Source organism: Drosophila arizonae, chromosome 3 (genome assembly GCF_054131065.1).
Source record: "Drosophila arizonae isolate 15081-1271.41 chromosome 3, UAZ_ARI_1.0, whole genome shotgun sequence".
NCBI classification, from domain to species: Eukaryota; Metazoa; Arthropoda; class Insecta; order Diptera; family Drosophilidae; genus Drosophila; species Drosophila arizonae.
In genome coordinates, this window is record NC_142923.1 from 3,692,086 (window position 1) to 3,712,103 (window position 20,018).

At 39.3% G+C, this 20,018-nt stretch overlaps 1 protein-coding gene and 1 pseudogene across 1 annotated transcript in view; both read right to left on the reverse strand.

Moving 5' to 3' along the window:
- Positions 1-542: 542 nt before the first annotated feature.
- The window catches only part of robo3 (roundabout 3), a 58,789-nt gene continuing 39,313 nt past the window's right edge, over positions 543-20,018 (reverse strand). The window contains exons 4-12 of the mRNA XM_018004287.2: positions 16,395-16,679; positions 16,073-16,213; positions 15,858-15,989; positions 13,726-15,024; positions 13,502-13,600; positions 11,818-12,058; positions 11,356-11,516; positions 8,811-9,132; positions 543-3,583 (exon numbers count right to left, since the gene is read on the reverse strand). Coding sequence (XP_017859776.1) covers positions 2,557-3,583; positions 8,811-9,132; positions 11,356-11,516; positions 11,818-12,058; positions 13,502-13,600; positions 13,726-15,024; positions 15,858-15,989; positions 16,073-16,213; positions 16,395-16,679 — 3,707 coding nt within the window. The 3' untranslated portion in view covers positions 543-2,556. The remainder of the gene's footprint in view (positions 3,584-8,810; positions 9,133-11,355; positions 11,517-11,817; positions 12,059-13,501; positions 13,601-13,725; positions 15,025-15,857; positions 15,990-16,072; positions 16,214-16,394; positions 16,680-20,018) is intronic.
- On the reverse strand, positions 17,530-18,939 carry LOC108611572 (small ribosomal subunit protein eS28 pseudogene; annotated as a pseudogene).

The window sequence follows — 20,018 nt, forward strand, 5'->3', positions numbered from 1 at the left end:
TATACATAGATAGATATATAGATATAGATAGATAGGAAGATATGATATGAAGCAAAATGATATTCTAGATGATAGATCTAAGATCCTGTCTAATCGTCGGATTGACTTAAAGTACCAGAACTAAATCTCTGGTTGCCATTTGGTATTGATTCTAAAACATTCTAAATAGTATAGTCTTACTTAACTAAAATTATTTATAAAAAAATAAAATAATTCAAAAAAAAAAAAAAAAAAAAAAAAGTTAAGAGCTCTCTTTTGACTTTATTTTTTTACTTTTATAATTTTTCTATTAGACACAAAATTCTAGCGTTCGTCAGCTTAAAGGCTTGTTCTTCTATGCATACTCAGCAAATGGGTCAGGGTATTCGCTAGTCGAGCATTTCCTCTTGTACGCTTGATTTACCTCTTTTCAAATGGTATAATCCATGGAATTGTCCAGCAGAAAGTAGGTGTCGCTGTGACGCCTCCAAACAGTGGCCGCTAAAAATATCGAGAATATAAATATTTAAGTATATAAAAAAATGAAACAAAAGCTAGTATTAACTTTTTTGATAGTTATTTAGTATTTTATTTATTTTAGCATTAATTTTTTTCTTTTCTGTTTTTGCTGCATAATTAATTAATTTATCGCTTACAATTCGATCTGCAAATATATATATATTATTCAGATTTATATATATATATTTTAGCTGCTTTCTATTTTTCAGTTTAGCTACAGTAACTAAAACTAGTTCGTCAATTAAATTACAATTTAAATGTTTCAATCAAACAATTTTGAATGCAGTTAAAGAGTTCATTTTACGCTCTTCTTCTTCTATAATTCGCGTTTTCCATTTGGGGGGGATTATTTATTATTTATGATATTTTACATTTAACAGCCTTATTATTAGCATTTATGTCGCCTATCTGGGGGATTATTACACATTGCATGAATTCTCTGTATTTATTATTTAAGTGCTGCTGGATTTTAAATACATTTCTAAATGTTTAGTATTTTAGGTGAGTTTTTATTTTGTAATTTTTTATGTATTTCGTTAGGGTTTACTTTTCCATAATTTTACTTTTATTTTCCTTCTCTTTTTTTGGCTCAATTATGTCGGATTTGGTACTAAAAATTACATTTATCTTTACTTAGTATAACTACGTCGGTGCTATTTATTTTTATGGTGTGTGTGTGGGTTTGTGGGAATTTCTTTTCTATGTCAAGGGATTTCTTTGTGTCGCTTAGCTTTTTCAGTAGAAATTTCATATTCCATATGTTTTATAAGGTTTCAAAACTATTTACAAGCCAATATGTACTATATATAAATATAGATTATATATATATATATATATATATATGTATGTATATATACCTTTACTATATATATATATATATATGTATATTTCATATATGACACACTCACCTTTTCGTTGTTGTGGAAATCGAACTGGCATTACGGGTTTATCTAGTCTAGCGGGCGTTAGCTACTCTTAAGTTGATTTGGGATTTACTAAAGAGTTTTTAGGTTTATCTATGGGAGTTCTGTGAGTGCAAACTATTTATGTGGGTGTGCAAACTATATTGATTGATTTGCAATTTATGTTTAGCTAGTCTGTGAGATTCTAGAATGCGGATAGCTTAAAGCCTGTAGAGTTCCATGGATTGGAAAGATGTAAAAGTAAAAGTTAAGCATTAATCGATATTCTTTTAAATCTCAACTCTGAGTTAACATAAAAATGCACAGCTATAATTAGTATAAATTAACATACCAAGCTCTTCGTCAAGCATTGCGCACTGTACAATTTGTTTGGCTGTTAACAGATATTACCCCATCCAGCGCAGGCTATTCGCATTACAGACTATGTTAGCCTCCAGTTTCTGTTCAGTTGTTAGCTTCACAGTTTGCCTGTTTCACTGTTAACTTAACATTGCGCAATTCACTTAAGTCTGTTTGCAATGTTATCGACAACAGAGACTTTGGAATATGAACTGCTATTAGAGACTGTTTACATTCCAAAGCTCTCTTGCAGCGGCTAATACTGTTAACAATGGAGTGACTTTAACATTCCAAAACTCTGTTATCATTGCATAGTCTATAAGCGTTATATTAACAGCAAGTTTTCTGCAGCGAATTGAGATTCTGGCTTCATGTGCACTTTTTGATGTCTCTTGAGCTTTTCAAATTCAGCTAACTCTGATCTTCCCTTTATATTCACTGTAGTCCATGTTATTTAACAGTTCACTTTTAACTTGCTCACTGATTGGAATCTCATTCACTTTAACATGTTCCCAGTTCTGTTAAGTTGTCTTCTCTTACAATTACAGATATTTCACTCTCTCTTTCTCCCCCTCCCTCTCTGACACTCTCACTAACCCTTTTTGTAGTCCAACACCTATAATGTAATGTATAATGTAGCTTGCCCTCAGCCAGCTCTTACCCAAATGCAGTTCACAACTTTCGTTTCAAGCCTTTCACTTAAGTCTACTGAGCAAAAACACAACTCAAGGGATTTCTCTAGATAATCCCCTTCCGATATATATATATATATATGCATAGATATATGTATAGGTGCTTAGACATTGGCGCTGGTGCCGAAGCTACTCAGGAATTTGCTATCAGACGCTAGGCTACTCGAGCTATGGGCGGGATTGGCTATCAGCAGGGGCAGCTTGTTGTCACCTGAGCCGCCATGGAATTGCTGCTGCTGCTGTTGTTGCTGCTGCTGCTGCTTGAAGGTCTGATAGGCATCGGAGCTGACCGCGGACCAGGTGCCATCCTTGGCCTTGACATACAGATGCTGCTTGCTGGGCTGCTTGCTGCCGAAGTGATGGAAGTCATTGGAGCTCCAGTCGTTGAGCAGCTGATTCGTCGAATTGCACAGGGCCGAGAAGTCGGCGTCCAATTGATCGGCTCCAGTGGCCGACGATGCTGGCGGTCCGCCGGTTAGATAGTCCACGTTGTTTGCTGGCTGCTGCCTGCTCGACTTGCCCAGGATGTTGTTCTCGCTCTTGAAGAGCGTCTTCGGCTGACGCTGGCGCCTCAGCGTGCCGGCCCCACCGCCGCTGGCTATTTGAGCCGCCAGCGTGGTGTTCGCATAGGCGCCCAGGCCCTGCTTCAGGGCGTTGCTGGCGAGCAGCAGCTGCTGCTGCTGATTGAAGGGATTCGTGCGCTCCGTCTTCGGCATCGTCGTCGTCGTCTTCATCGTCGCCGTCTCGTTCTGCTGCAGCTGCTGCTCCAGCTTGTTCTCGGTGATATTGATCTTCTTCAGCTTGGCCGGCGAGTTGCCCACCAGAGCCGTCGAGGCCGTCGATATGGTCATTGGATTGGCCTCCAGGCACCCGTAATGCGCGCTGGCCGGCGCCGAGTACATGCCCGCCGATTGGTAATCAGTGTTGCCTCCATTGCTGCCGCTGGCCGGCTTTGTGGCATAGCGGTTCTGGTAGAGCTTCACATTGGCCACCACATTCGTTGTCGCATACGCGCCGCAGCTATCGTACAGCGACGAGCCACCGGAAGCCGGCGCTGCATTGTTGTTGTGGGGGCTTTTGAATGTCGAGCAGGCCACTTCCGCATAGTCCGGCATATTCAGCGGGGACAGTCTAGATGAGAGAGCGAGAGAGATGGAGAGAGAGGGAGAGTTTGAGGTTAGCTTATTAACTGTTAGCTTAAAAAGCGTATGTCTGCCACACACACACACACGCACATGCGTCATAAATCAATCGTAGGAAATTGCTTTTGTTAGCCCCACACACAGAGCGCATTATATGTAGCCTGAACCCATTGAAAATTGGAAATCGGGGTATAATGGTTTTGTTAAAAGCTGCATAACGGGTAGATGGGGGCGTGGCAGAGTCCATAAACCATATAAATTGAACGGGAGAATGAGCTGAGAGCTGATTCACCACTGTCCGGCTGATGCTGTACGTCCGTATGTATTTTTATTGTAAATCCTTGTATGGCAAAAGCAGACTAAGTTGGATTTAAAAATCGATAGATATAGATTATCGATTTAAATATTTCATATACATATTATTAAGTTAAATGAACTTTAGTTAATTTCATAATTTTTATTTCTAGATATTTTTTAAAATGATGTAGAGGCGGTGTTGGTAGAGCTCTGCTGCCTGTTGCCCAACAATTGCCGTTAGAGCCCTAATGACAGTTTTTTTTAAATATAGATCGATTATCGATTTTAATATATCATATACATATTATTAAGTTAAATGAACCTTAGTTAATTTAATAATTTTTATTTCTAGATATTTTTACAATTCTGTAGAGGCGGTGTTGGTAGAGCTCTGCTGCCTGTTGCCCAACAATTGCCGTTAGAGACAGTTTTTTTAAAGGGTGTCTCCAGGTCGGACACTCCCTACTAGAGAGCTTTCCTCGAGCATGTTTTCGCGGTTCGCCATTTCCCTCAGTCGAAAATTGTTTCGTTGCAGCTACATTTATAAATTTCGCTCAGTATCATGAGAAGTTCTACCCTTGCATTAGCTGGGCGTGTCATCCATTTAAACTTTCTAATTAGTGGGCGAAAAACATCAGCAACAGCAACAACATCAGCAACAGCAACAACGACAGCGAAACAGCACCCAAAATTGTTGGCCAACAACTTTTTGGCCAATTGCAAAAATTGGTATGTGAAAAGTTTTTTATTGCTGAAATTTTTTCTCGCGCGCTAATTAGCTAATGAGATAATGCTTATCTATTGCAAATTCGCCAACGTATTTTTCACAATTCGCTTTTGGCCACATCTCGTTGGCTGCTTTAGCCAACTCAGTGGAAAAGTTCAGCGCTTCGTTGAGCATAAATTATTGCCAATGAGGAATTAGCCATGAATACATTGCTCTATAAAGAGTAGATGATTCCAGTAGTGTGAATGAGTTGGTCTATGAATAGCATTTGCATTTTTGATTGAAATCGGCAAAGCTACAGATTTGTATGAATAGAGTGCAGAAGCTTGTTGGCAATTTGAAAAAGGAGCCGTAAGTTCCTTGAACTCTGATGTGTGAGGAGAGGTTTACAATCAACATGAGAGCATGGGAGACTTAACAAATTTTAGTTTAGTTTGATTTATATGAAGCTCAAGTCTTACAATCGAAGATCTCTAATCTCAACATGAACTTAAACTTAAGCTTATTTTATATTCAGTTTCATTGTATTACTTTTGGGTAAACCCTTCAAGTTTGATTGATTCATTGATTGATTAAAGAGAAGAAGAGAGGATATAATATATACTCGTTTGGTTCTTCAGAACTTCAGAAGTTGATAATCATAATTATAATAATAGATATAATTTTAATGATAATGATAATTTGAATTTGCAATCAAAATTTCAGGAGTCATCCGAAAACTCCACTATAAACCTATCCCATAGGTCTCTAACAACTGTTTATGAATACATATAACACAGCCAAAAATTATCTCCTATTCTACCTGGGAACACAAGGGATTAATTGATTCATGATATTAGAGAGAACCATTAGAACCAATAATTAAAGCTGAGAAAGTATGAAAGCTTCAGGTTAAACCTGTCACAGAGTCATAAAAATACATATACATATACACACATTCATATGTATGTATTTATGTATGCATATATTTAACAGTTACCTGCAGCTCGGCCTAAACACGCCTGAAATTATGCAACGGAATTTGGAAATTTTCCAGCAATTAAACGTGACTGCGACGAGGGAATCGAAAGGCCTATGGGCACACAGGCCCCACACGCCTAAGGCCCCCCCCCCCCCCCCGCTCTACTGCTCTGTTTCTCTTTTAAGTATAGCTGAGGCATTTCCATACGCTCAAGGCTTAAGGCTCAGCAAAGGGGGGTGGGCGGAAGTGAGGCTACGCCCCTGGGGCTATCAATTTTTAATTGTTAATTTAGCGGTGAAAATGACGTTCGCATGCTAATAAACAAAGTGAACGGGGCAGGGGGAGCAGGCGGTTTAATAATAACCAATGCAAGATGTTTGGAAATCAGACAACCCGAAAAGAAATTAAATATTTTAATTGGAAATTCAAATGACACGCGTGCCAGGCCGCCCACTTGGTGTGTGTGTGTGTGTATGTGTGCGCGTTTGTGTGTGTTGTTTTTTACGACTTTACAACGTTGTTAAAAAAGTGAACAGCGCAAGGAAAGTTTGGCGAAAAAGTAAACACAACGGAAAAATTGAAACGGAAATAATGAAAATCGCGTAACGGAAGTGGCAACAGCATTAGAAGAATACGGCAGCAGGAGCAGGGGAAGGAGAAGGAGGAAATGGAGGAGGCATAGCAATAGGATGTGCTCAAACTGAAGTAGTGTGAGAGGCGTGTGACAGACAGAGCTAGAGAGTGAGAGAGAGAGAGAGAGAGAGAGAGAGAAAGAGAGAGAGAGAGAGAGCTCAGACTGGATATTCTCTTCGGTTGGAATATTGTAAAAAAAAGTCAAAACAAATAAATGCGTAAAATGCCGCAAATAAATACGCACAAGCCGGCAGAGGTGGGTAGTAAGAGAGAGATAGAGAGGGGGATGAGAGTGAGAGAGAGGGAGTTGACAGAGCAATATGTCGCAGCAGTTGCCTCTTTTTATTGCGCCTTGTTTGCTTCTCAGTTATTGTTGCCACAACGGTACATTAAGCTTTAAAGAAAAACTTTCGTTGGGGTGGGCGGGAAAACAGAAAATACAAAAGCATAAAAAGAAAACATGACAACAACAAAAACAAAGGAAAACAAAAACACGGCGCAAAATTGTTTAAGTAAGAAGTAAAAACAAAGCAACAGCACGCAGAGGGCGATGGCTAAGAAGAACAAAAAGAAAACTTGTATAAAGTTAGCTTAAAGATATATGTGGATTAGGGCAGCTTAAAAATGAGAGAGCAAGGAAAAATTTAAAGAACGAACAGTGAAGGAGATTTGGGGGAAACTCATGAAGAAGAAAATTTGCTAAATAAAATATGTATAAAAGACAATTATAATAGCTGAAGATGAATCAAGATGAACTGAAGAGAGTTAGACCTAGTTGGGAATTAGAAAGAAATATTTAAGTAAACTTTAGTATAATATTTGAAACACATGGAAGCTGAAATAAGGTAAAAACGAGCAAGCGAATCATTTTGATTCTACTCTAATTGAGATTCGAAAAGAGAATTATAAGCTTAAGGCAAAAACGAGGAATAGATAAAATCAAATTCACTCGAGTCTCGATAATTTGTATCCCTCTAAATCGAAAGTCGCGATAAATCGAAGAAAAGTCTGTCCCATTGAAAATTTCGTTCTCGATAATTATCGATAGCTTGAATTTCTGAGTAAATCGAAAAAAATTATCCCATTGCTTTTTTTAATTATTTTTAATTATCATAAAAATATACATAGACATTCAAAATTAAGAATTAAGAATATAATTTAAATTTCTTCATATGAAGTCATTTCCCAGTTTTCAAGAATATATTTTATAAATAATTATAGAAAAAGTATATTTAGTATACTACAAATAAAAAATGTATTTTCCTATTAATGTATCGTTTAATTACTTTTTTTATTTATTTATTTTTATTTTTATTTTTTTATATATATATTTTTTTTGTTTTGACCAACCAGAGATGGAAATAATAGTACGACAAAAGTAAAAGTTGAACAGAAAAATTTCGTGATTTATTTTAAAAGCACTCTAAAATTTTAATATCATACAATCATACAATAATTTTTAAAAGTAATTATTTTTCAAATTATATAAAATTATTAATAATTATATGTTTTTGGGTTGCAATTAGGAACATGTAAACTTCAGATGATTAAAAAAAAAAACGAATTTTAGTAGTTCATACAAAAACTCGAATGGGCAGAGTCAAAGAAAACTTTTCTCTATTTTAAAATGCGCATAGCTAGATTTTAAATGCAAAAGTCAATTGCAAAAGATTTATTTTATATTTAACTCAGGTTTACAGCACTTCAGCTTGAAATTTATGTATTGGAATAAATATTTTTTTAGCTCAGATTTCAGTATATTTGCAATCTATTCCCCTTTTATAGAAGTCGGTCGCAGGAGAAAATATTTGAATTTTTTTATTTCTGGTAAAATAAACAGCAGCCTTTAGCATGCACAGACACACACACACACACACACAGACAAACCCAACGCAAGGCAAACAGACCAATATTTAAAATAAAATAAAAGGAAAAGAATACGCAACGAGAAATATGGAATGCGTATATGGAAATGAATTAAGGGGCCATCCCCAAACATAAATGGCCGCGATTGCCGTCGGTTGGGGAGGTGAGGGGGCGGGGCAGTAAAGCTGCTACCCATACAATAAATAGAGGCCAGTACCAGGCACTGGCAATCGCCATGGCCCAAAGTAAAACCCGTTCAAGTGTAACAATTTAATGGCGGTTGTTGTTGTTGCGGGGGTTGCTGCACCACGAGAGGGGTGAGTGTGCGTGTGCGTGTGTGTGTGGGTGGTTTGTTTTTGGGTAGCTCTCATTGAAGTGGCTGCGACTACTGCAGCTCCGCAATTTTTATGAGCGAATCGTAAATAGTGCGGCCTGGCAGTCCGTGTTTTCTTTTGGCCCCCAGCCCCAGCTCCGCCGTTTAACCCAACCCCCTGCTGCCCCGGCAGCCGTCACCACCCTCTACCCTCTCACCCGTGGTAGTAAAACATTTAAGCATTTGGCTTGCTTTTTCGACTGCTCTCTGCAATTTTTCGTAATTAAACAAGCAGCGAAGCGTAGACAGGATATTAAGGCAACGACTGATAAACCAGCCGACAAGTTCCACAACCCTTACCCCCCGCACCCCCGCTTCAGCAACCCTTTTTTCCCAGAGCAGCTTCAAATCAATCTCACCTCTCATAGTCAGGCAGCGGCTGTTGGGTATTTGATTGTCCTTGTTGTTGTCTCGGCTGTCCGCCTTGTTGCGCTGTGGCCTGGGCATAGCCCGGAAGTTGGTCCTTTGTCGTGGAGCCGGAGCCCGCCTGTCGCCAAACGCCGCCGCTGGGATCGATCCAGAGGCCACTGGAGCCACCTGAATTGCCACCAGCGCCACAGCCAACGCCAACAGAGTTGCCACCACCAACACCGCCGCAGCCGCCGACGCCGCCAACTCCTGCTCCGGCGCCATTCATCGGAAGCGTTGGAAACTTTCGCACGGTGCCGATTGCGTGATTACCTGAAATAAAGCGCGAAATATCGAATAAATACACATGCCACAGATACAACGGTTATCTCTCTATATACAAAGCTTCCTTAGAGGTGAAAAGGAGAAAAAAAGGCCAACGTGCAAATAGTAAAAGACGGTTATAACTTTTTATTTTCAATTGACAGAACAAGAGAGAGAGAGAGAGGGAGAGAGAGAGGGAGAAAGAGAGGGAGAGCCTTCGCCTTCGCCTTGGCTTGCCCTCAACTGGATTTTTTACTAGACAATTGATGTGATTTTCACGTGCGCCTCTGTCGTTTCTTGAGCCATTTTAGTTTATCATTTTATAGCTGCTTTAACCTTTGAGCAGGAGCTCCTAATGTCATGAGTGCGTGTTGTTTACTCCGCTTTATTTGTTTCTATTTCGGTGGCTCCCTAAACGAGCGGCCTAATTGGAGCCAGCCACAAACGAGCCGACCATAAATCATAGATTATATGAGCTCTATTTTGGCAATGCCTGCAGCTCAGCTCAGCTCAGCGTGAATTGCTATCTGAGGGATTTTATATTTAGAGGGAGAGAGAGAGAGAGAGTAGTGTGTGTGTGTGTGTGTGAGGGCTATAAAAGGCAGAGGAAGCTGCTAATGTGGAGATTTTGTTTAGGTATATTAGCATTTGGAATAGCTAACAGGAATTAGAAAATGCTACAGCTTTTTATTTGTATTTATTTCACTCTCTTCTGATATTAGAATTTACTGTGAAAAGTCGTAGAAAGACTAGAAATAACGGGTATAGCTTCAAATTATTATTACAAATTAATCTTTTCTATTTAAATATTAGTTTATGGTTTTATAATGTAGTCGTACATTAATGATTATGTAGAAGAGGAAAACATCGATGAACAAAATAAACTGCAGTAGAGTTTGGTTATAACGACTCGCCTTTAGCGTCCGTACGGACGAAAAATCTGGTATAGCGTCTTCCGGCTATAGCGACGATTTCTTCAGCGTCGTTATAATCGAATTCTATTGACTACTTAGAACTTAGCAGTTAGGTCAGATCATTACGTGAGAATAATGTGATTCCTGACATTTGCTAAAGAAATTTTGCAATAGTTGCGTTAGTTTACTTTATATCTATTGGCTCTGTAATGAAGACTCAATAGAGGAGGGAAATTTAAGTTCATTCTGAAATCTGAATATTGATGAACGCAATAACATATATTTATTTATTTGTAAAATCTTCATGCCATCGCAAAATAGACGAGGCAAATCGACAATTTAAAAAAAAAAAATCATCTCTTATCATAGACGGTTCTCTCTACGCCTCTGGGTGTATCTATATAGAAGAACCTTAATAATTTCACCTTTTCCTATACTTCTGAGCTTGCAGTCAATTAGTAGACTTACATACATGGAATAAGTGTGCTGAAGGAGATACTATAAATTTCAGTATGAATTTTTCTCAGAGTTGTGGAAGGTAAATCTAACCTCAAAGTTGAGCTTCAATCATTGACAGGAAGTTTCTAACTCTTCACATATTCCCGTTGTGAATCAACATTGAGAACAACTAATTCACTTACCCAATCGCACACTGCCCCCAGAAGAACTCGGACACTTATATACTAATTACTGAATATGAAATTCATATATAAAATTAAATATATATATATTTTATATTTTTTTTATTTTATATTTTATATTTTTTTCTATACAAGCCGAAGGGCCCAGCTGCCAGTGCTTACCCTTTAATAAGCTTTAATTTTAATTCTAGTTTGTTATGAAATAACTACAAATAATTTTCTATAATTATTTAAAAAAGAAAAAACTTATCAGCAAATACTTGAAGCGCATTAGCCCAAGTTGCAACAAGCTTTCCCATGCTACTACTACTTCCTAATGAACAATCAAATATTTATACACACATTTGTTATTCTATCTATATTTCATATAACATTGCCATTTTGGACTTGTTGCCTAATCCATTTGCCATCTTTATAAATTCATAATTTGCGCAATTTCCTGGCCTAACAAGTGCAAATGAGTAAGAGATTTAAGCAGCTTAAGCGCTAAGCTCTATCGACTCTGACGTTTTCTCTATTCAATGGAGCAACTGCCTCATCAATTTCAAATGTCTCCGGCGGAGTCGGACTAAGCTGCAGTTAGCAAAAATTAAGCCACAAGGAAATAGAAAACGAGCGAAACAATGAAAACAAATAGGAATGAAACGTAAAATGAATAGCAAAGATAGCCAACTTACCATGTAAGCTGCCCAGCGAGGTCTGCTTGATAAATTGATAGCGCTTGAATAGAACCAATGCGCCCAATAGAAACACAATTATGGCTATGATGGAGCCCAGCAGGACGATAAACCAGGTCTGCGTTAAAAAGTCATCGGCTATATCACGACTGATGGGATAGCTGCTGGAATGGAATAGAAATGAAGACAAAGAGAGAGGAGAGGGGGAGAGAGAGAAAAGAGACCATGAGCATTGATAGCTGATAGAGGAAGTACGTGCCTTGGCTAGGCTTAGTTTAATGTTCAGCTCTCTGGGCCTGTCCGCAGTCCGGCTGTCCATTGTCGTTTGCTGTTAATGGATTGATGTGAATGCCGCTGCTTCAGCCATTGTGCTTCTTGCCAGTCAAATGAGCTGCTCGTAACACAATAAAGGACCACCCAGTGCCAATGGACCCAATGGACCCAATGGACCCACTCACTCACCGTGTATAGCCGGTGTCCAGCGATTGGGTCCGCGCATCGATGCGCAGCACAGCCGGCTTGCTGAAGGGCCCGACGCCCACGCGTGTGGCCGCCGCCACGGCTATGTAGTAGGTGACGCCCGTGGTGAGGTTGGCCAGCAGGAGAGTCGGGGTCGCCGCATCGATGGTCATATTTTTGAATATACGCGTCGTATTGTGCACGTCCAGACCTTTCACGAGCACATTGTAGCTGGTGAGAACGCCTGCCAACAAAGGAAAGAAAAGAGAGAGAGAGAGAGAGAGAGAGAGAATACGAACGGGAGAGAGAGAGAGAGCATGAGTGTTTGTTTGCACAGCAGATAAATGAAATTAAATGTTAACAAGGAAACAAGGCAAATAGTTATTTATTCGGCCAGCCGACTGCTTAAATGCCCTAGCACAGCACTGGATAAACATGTTGTTTATATTGCAGTAAACGTTCTTTTTTTCGGCCATGAAGATTGATGACAAAAAACAGTTAAGCTGTATTTACTTAAGTCTGCTTTCCGCTCTCCGTTTGCCGTATAAAGCATGGACTATTTACATATCGGACTAGAGGCTGCCCGCACGGGCTATATAAATAATAACATTGAGATGATTAAGTTCATTAATGTAATGAATATGATTTAGCTAATTTATATCAATATTAATAAATAATTATAACAATAATAGTAATAATAAACTAGAATAAAATAGTATAAATAAGTAGTAAATTATATATCAGACTGTAAATTTAATAAAAAAAAAATAAAAATAAAAATAAAAAAATCGCTGAAATGAAATTAAATTATTAAAGAAAAAATAATTTAACAAAAAAGCTGAAATATATAAAAATAAAACGTATTCATTAAAATCAGTTATATTTATTAAAATGTCTGACAATAGAAAATATATACTATCCGAATATAATGCATTGAAATCATTATTAATATTATTATTTACATAAATCAATTATAAATAATAACAATCAATTAAAATATACTTCATAAATAAAATTAATTATAATATTGAAAAAAAAAAAACATACAAATAATATACAAAATACAATATATGAATAAAACATAAGAAATTAAAATATATAATGAATTACCAATAAGTAAAAGATTATAATGCAATGAAATGATTATAATATTATTTAAAAAATATAATTATTATTCAATTAAAATATAACTCATAAATATAAAAAATTATAATTAATTTTAAAAATATATATATAAATACAATAGAATAAGAAAATAATATATATACAAAATAATCAGTAAATAAATTTAAAAACATTAAATTATAATTTATAAATAGAATTAGTTATAAAATAATTACAAAAATATACAAAGGCACTAATAAATAATAGAGTAATAAAAATTTATATTCGTATTGCCATTCTACATATATTTATTTCAACAAATTAAATATTAAAAGAATTTTAATTTAGAATTGACACATTTAGTTTTAATTTATTTTTATAAATCATAAATTCCCTAAATGCTAGGATTTGCCCTATAATATTACATTCATAGTAGAAGCTCAAGATCTACTCTCGAAATTAATGGAAATTTCTCGGCCCAGGCGCCCAGCTGTCTCACACCTAACTCATACAGATTAGATAAGAGGCCTCCACGGTAAGGAGCCCATTCTAGGCCGCTCTGAGGGATTTATTTAGTACGTACCGTTGTGCGTGCGATTCGGCTGTGGCGCAAGCCATTTGAGGAAGACGGAGGTGCGATTAAATTGGATGGCCTCCATGCCGAACGGCGGCGCCTCGGGCACTGTCAGAGAGCAAAGAGAGAGTGGAGGAGATTGAATTGCGAATTAGTTCTAGTTGATAAGGCGCCAGTGAAGCAGCTCTGATTAGCAGGTAAGCCAGTAAAGCCTGTAGTTCGGGCAGCCTTACCATCTTCCATGGTGCGAGCCTGTCTCGAGTTGGAGGGTTTGCCTACGACGCTCTTGTAAAATGGCACAAGAAAAAACTCATACGTAGAAGCCTTCGCCAGACCGGGCACCGTGCACGAGCTCAGCCCCTGCCCCTTGTTGAGCAGCGTCAGCATCTTGTACTCCGAGGAGCGCAGCTCTCTGGCGTACAGATAGTAGCCCTCGATGTACTGGCCGCTGTCAATGTCCCAGGCCAGCCGAACGGAGGTCGAGTCGCTGGCATTCGCCTCGAGCAGCTCGACAATGTCGTTCGCCTGCAGCAGCGTCTCCACATCGCTGAGCATCAGCTGCGAGCTGGCCGAGCTGGAGGAGCTGGCGCCCACCAGCTGCCCGGCTGTGATTGGCTCCGAGATGGGCGAGGGGGGCGAGAAGCCGAGCGCGTTCTCGGCGCGCACAATGAACATGTAGGCGGCGCCCGCCTCCAGCCGCTCCACTGTCACAATGGGCTCGCTCAGCCTGCTGGCAATGGGGATCCAGGTCTTGCTCTTGTTCGTGCAGTACATCTCCACGCTGTAGCCGAGGAAGGGCGAGGCGCCCAACTTGTCGCTCGTGGGCCACACGATTGTCATGGCTGAGGCAGTGGCATTCAGCACTGTCGGCTGACCGGGGGCAGAGGGGCACTTGCTCTGCTCGGGCGCGCGATAGAACTTGATGTTCGGGTTGGTGGGCAGCTCGATGCGCAGGAAGCCGCTCCAGGTGGACTTGCCGGCCCGCGAGCTGGCCACGCAGGTGTAGAGGCCCTGATCCTGCTGCCGGTCCAGGTCGGATATAATCAGATCTCCGGCAGTCGTGATGTTCAGCTTGGCACTGGGCTGCACGGGGATGCCATCGCGGTACCAGGAGATCGTCGGATTGGGCAGGCCAATCGCCTTGCACTGCAGCGTGGCCAGACTCTTGACGGGCAGCGTTTGGTTCACGGGTCCCGCGATGATTATCGGCGGCGGCCGATCCTCCTGCGAGTCGAGAGTGAGCTGCACCCGCGACGTGATGCTAGCCACCTCGTTCATGGCGTTGCACAGGATGACCAGATCCTTGTCGGTGCGCTGGAAGCGCGTCAATGTCAAGATCGAGTGCCCCTCCTCGGTGTTCAGGCTGTGAAAGCGATCCAGTGGCGGTGCCCCGGGAAAGATCAGCGTGCTGTTGTTCTTGATTGTCCAGAATATGGTGGGCTTTGGATTGCCCGAGGCACGGCACTCGAACGAGGTGTCCGCTCCGAGCTCAACTGATTTGCTGGCGGGTCGTTGTATGAATTTCGGGGGTGCTACAGTGTGCGGAGGCGTGGGAAGGTAGGGTATCAACTAATTAGCTAAGCGAGACTAGCACTAAATAGAGTCAAATGACACAAGCTTCAAGCGAATCTCTCTTATTTAATCTTTACTTTAATGCTTTGACTCGACTTGACTTGAAATGAGGAAACTCTAAATAGTAAATTGTATCAAATTAATTTTTTAGATGTATTCATTCTATACTATATTTAATATCGTATGTTTGTGCTTGCAAAGCTTCTTAATTTTAGATGCCTAATGAAAATTTTTATCATGAAAACTGGATTGCAAATGCATTTAAAGGACTACTACTAATAAATCATTTTATTTTAAAGGCTCATTTTGCGAGCATTTAATAATATAGAGCAAGAGCTTTTTGTTCTAATTTCAAATTATTTCATGACTTTTATAACAGCTACAGAGTTCATTCCACAGTTTGGAATATTCAATGTGCTTTCGCAGCCTTCTCTTGCAATTTCAATTTATAAGCTCTACAGAATTAAAATATCTATGCAGCAGCTTTGAGGTGCTTTTAATATCTTAATGACATATTTAAGCTTTAATATAAGTTTTTAACTCAGCTCGTATTGAGGTTCAGTCAGAACTTGAACTTGTAAGCTTTAATGTGCTTCTGCATCATTTGTATTACATTTCGAATTGATTCAGCTTGAATCTCGAATGTGCTTCTGCTTCATTTTTAATACATTTCAAATAGAGTCTCTTCCTTATGCCAAAGCTCCTCTTCAGTTCGAATCTCCTCCAGTAGCTACGTCCTTTCAGCTCGTGTCATTAGCTCACAACTATTGAAGCAATTGCTGCCTTCACTTACCAAACACCGTCAGGGTGCCCATTGCTGTAATGGCGCCGACCACATTATCGGCTTCGCAGCTGTATTCGCCCTCATCCGCAATTGTGACTCGCTCCAGGCGCAGGCTGCGATCCTCCAGGACGCTGACACGGTCTGCAGGCAGCCGGGAAATTATATTAGTATTAGATGAAACACCTCCAGGCAGGCGGACAGGTGGACAGGCGGACAGGACTCACCTAGGGGCATGTTGCCGCCGGAGGCTGTGCGCAGCCATAGCACATCCGGCATGGGATCCCCGCCCACACGGCAGGGAAATGTGACGGAGGCGCCTTCGAGAACCGTTTGATCATGTGGTCCGCGTATGATGTAGGGCTTAACTGCAATAAACATAATGAAGCGCTTAGCGGCATTTGAGGTGCTTGCTGTGCACGGAGCGAGAGAGAGCAGCGACCCAAGTCACAATTCAGCAAATTGGACATGACACATTGATTCGAGGTGTGCCACACCGTCGTGGGCAGAGCTGGGTAGGGTAGGGAGAGGGAGAGGGAGGATGCTTACCATGTACTTTGAGCGTGGCCAGGGATGATTCGCGCACACCGACCGGATTCTTGGCAATGCACTGGTATTGACCCTCGTCACTTTGACGTGCATCCTGTATGGCCAAATTGCCGCCATCAACGATGCGTATACGCTTCGTGCCCTCCAAATCCAATTTCTGGCCGCCCTTCTTCCACGTGACCGTCGGTTCCGGTATGCCCCGCGGCGCAGCACACTCCAGCAGCGCTGTGTCACCCTGTGCGATGCGCGTGTTCTGTGGCTCCAGGCGAAACTCATCGCGCAGCACTGTAAAACGACGAGCAGAAGCAGACGATGAGTGGCAAAACCTTTACAGACTGTGTGTATGTGTGTGGGTGTGTGAGTGTGTGTGTGGGCTGGCCTCTGTCCATTTGATGCCCGCCTGCTGCCTGGTGGTTATAAATTATCTTGGTTTTGCATGATAAATGCCTGTCCCTGTCCTGCCTTAACCCGAAGCAGTCCAAGGCACCCACACTCTGTATGTGTGTGTGTGTGTGTGTGCATGGGTGTTTGTGGTCTGACAGCAAAGATAAATTGTTGCTAAATGGCATAAATGTGATTTTTATACACACACACACACACATTCGCACCTGTGCCTGCAGCTCATTTGTTAAAAAAGTCTGAGAAGGCCACGCACAGCTTTTTAACTAATTTAATTCAGTTTTAATGCAACTGAAACACATCATCGATATAGAAGATAAATAAAGTTTAGCTAAATCACTAACCAGGCTAAATCAAACAGAAAAGTGTGAAAAAATCCCACAGTTGAACGCTTTCCCAGCCAATCGATTACTCTTAGCAATCGATTACTTTTAGCGCAGCTTTTCCTATTGCTGTATAAATAAGATCTCTTTCAATATATTTTTACATCAATAAAATCTAAAAATTAATTTTGTTGTAGATCAATGCATTAACTTATTGATTTATAATTGTTTAATTAATTTTTTCTCTTTTATTAATGTAAAAATAAATATATTGAATTAACTCGCATATATTTTATGCCACAATGATCTGAATAATTTTTAAAAATTCTAAATAATTTTTTTTTAACAATTTAGTTTTAATTTGTATATTTAATAGACTTCAAAATTCTCAGAAATTTATCAAACACAAATAATTAAATTTTTTCATTTTTATTTTCATATTTTCTTTATAAGAGTTAAGGATATTCATACATTTTGAGTAAATATAATTTTTAGCCATTATGCAGCTTGAAGTATTTTTGATTATTTAGCCATTATGCAGCTTAAAGTATTTTCGATTAGCCATTATGCAGCTTTAAGTATTACATATTTTTGTGTATCTAAAGTACTTTAGAAATATTAAGCCATTATGCAGCTTTAAGTCGATTTGTCTGTTATAATCTCCATACGTTATCTTTCTATGTATTATCTCTCTATGTGTGTTCCGTTCAAAATATCTAGATACTACTTCCTAAGAAACTAAGTACATATTAAACTAGCATTAATTATACTGCCTACTTCTATATCTTGATATATATTATATGTATGCATATATTCGCCAAGAAGGCTGGCCAAAACTTCTTGCGCGAATGTACACATACTATAGATGTTTTGTTGTTGTTGTTTATGTATATATTCGCCAAGAGGTATCCCCGAAGCTCTTGTGCGAATCTACACATATTGAAGTATAGCTATTGTACATATCGATTGTAGTAAAACATTTTTGAAATCCATCGTCCAGTATCCTCGAAGTGTTTGTTGTATTTCATCAAATTAGAAAATATTTAGGCACTCCGAATCACCGTCACCATGTTAAGTAATTTAGATTGTTGTCAACCTTCCATATTACAAACTATTGTTTAAGCCATTATGCAGCTTTAAGTGTGATAGATTGTAAGCCATTATGCAGCTTTGTGTGTGATAGATTGTTGTAAGCCATTATGCAGCTTTAAGCATGAATATCTGATGTAAACTAATTTCTATGTTATTCACGTTTTTCTTTTTTTGGGAGCTCTATATGCATGCATTCGCCAAGAAACCTCGCGAAAACTTCTTGCGCAAAAATGCATATACTTAAATACTACTGAGTGATCGTTTAAGTCCAAATTCCAAACAAGCGGCTGGGATATAGTTGAATAGTCTGCTCCACTCCTCCTAACGCAAACGACGAGCCTCGCGCTCCGATTCGAGCAGCGTCAAAATGTCGCCCTCGCGCACGGGTCCCTTGACATTGCGGATGATCTGGCGATTCTGTTCGCCAAGGAACTCCACCTTCACTTGGGTGCACTATCCCTGGGAGCCGGTGCGGCCGAGCACCTTCACGACACGTGCCCAGACAATTGGTTTGTCCATGGCTTCAACGTCCCTTGGTCCTCGGATGATTCCCCTGGGAGACCAGTTAACCTGCTCAGCTCGAGAGTCGACGACGGAAAGAAAGATGACCGGAAGCTTTGAAACTTAGCTGCACGCCAGTTGGCACTTTCGATTCCTACTTTGTAAGCCGCGTTGCAAGTGTGAGACTTTCGATACAGTGTTGCAAATTGCGCTATCGATAGTTTCTAATTCAATAATTGAATTCGTATGCTAGTCAACCTGAAAGCTGTATTCGAGTAGTATTTCGGAAATGCTAGCAGAATTTGAGTTGACTTAGATAATGATAATTTATGGCAAGTGAAACAAATATCGTATACCCGAATGACACTTTTATCGAATGCAGTGTTGCAATTGCAATTATCACTGACCAATTATCACTGGTCAGTGCAATTATTATTGCCACTATTCGATAGTCGTGACTGCCTTAAATTGGATAGCGATAGTAAATTGCTAATTATATCGGCAATATCGATAACTATATATACGAGAAGGATTTAAATTAATAATTGTAAGTACTTCATTTCATTTAATTTAAATTCGATTTGTCCTTCTATAAGCTCAGATTTTAGATACTCATTTTATTAAATTTTTACTCATTGTCAAATGTACTCAAACTATCGATAACATTAACTATTGCAAATGTGCTCGTGCTATCGCATATTTATTAAAATGCAACGTTTTCAGGGAAGACGTTGTTTATAAAAGCTTATAATATTATAGCAATAGCCATAGTAATTATAGCGAATATTGGAAAATTTAAGAAAAAAGAAAATGCTATTTCATAATAAACAAGCTTTCGCAATTTGTAACAGCATTTTAAAATAATTTAAATGGAATATTGGCCATTTACATTTTAATATATTTTATAGATGTATATATTATTATTATTATTATTATTATTTTTTTTTTCAATTTTTTCCTGTGAACAACTTTTCGTTAAGCAGTTGAAAACATTTGCTTCACCTGGACTGCATGATAAATCAGGCTGCATTATCAACATATATATAATTTTGTTCTCTTTTCGCTTTTGGTCTGGCCAACCGCAGATTTAAGGCACTAACTCAGCTGTCTGCATTTATTTTGCATGGCGTTCGCTGCTTTTGCATTCTCCATTTACCATTTCCCATTTTTATACCCTGAACCCATTGAAAATGGGAAATCAGGGTATAATGGTTTTGTTGAAATGTATGTAACAGGCAGAAGGAGGCGTGGCAGACCCCACAAAGTATATATATTCTTGATCAGGGTGACGAGCTGAGTTGATTTGGCC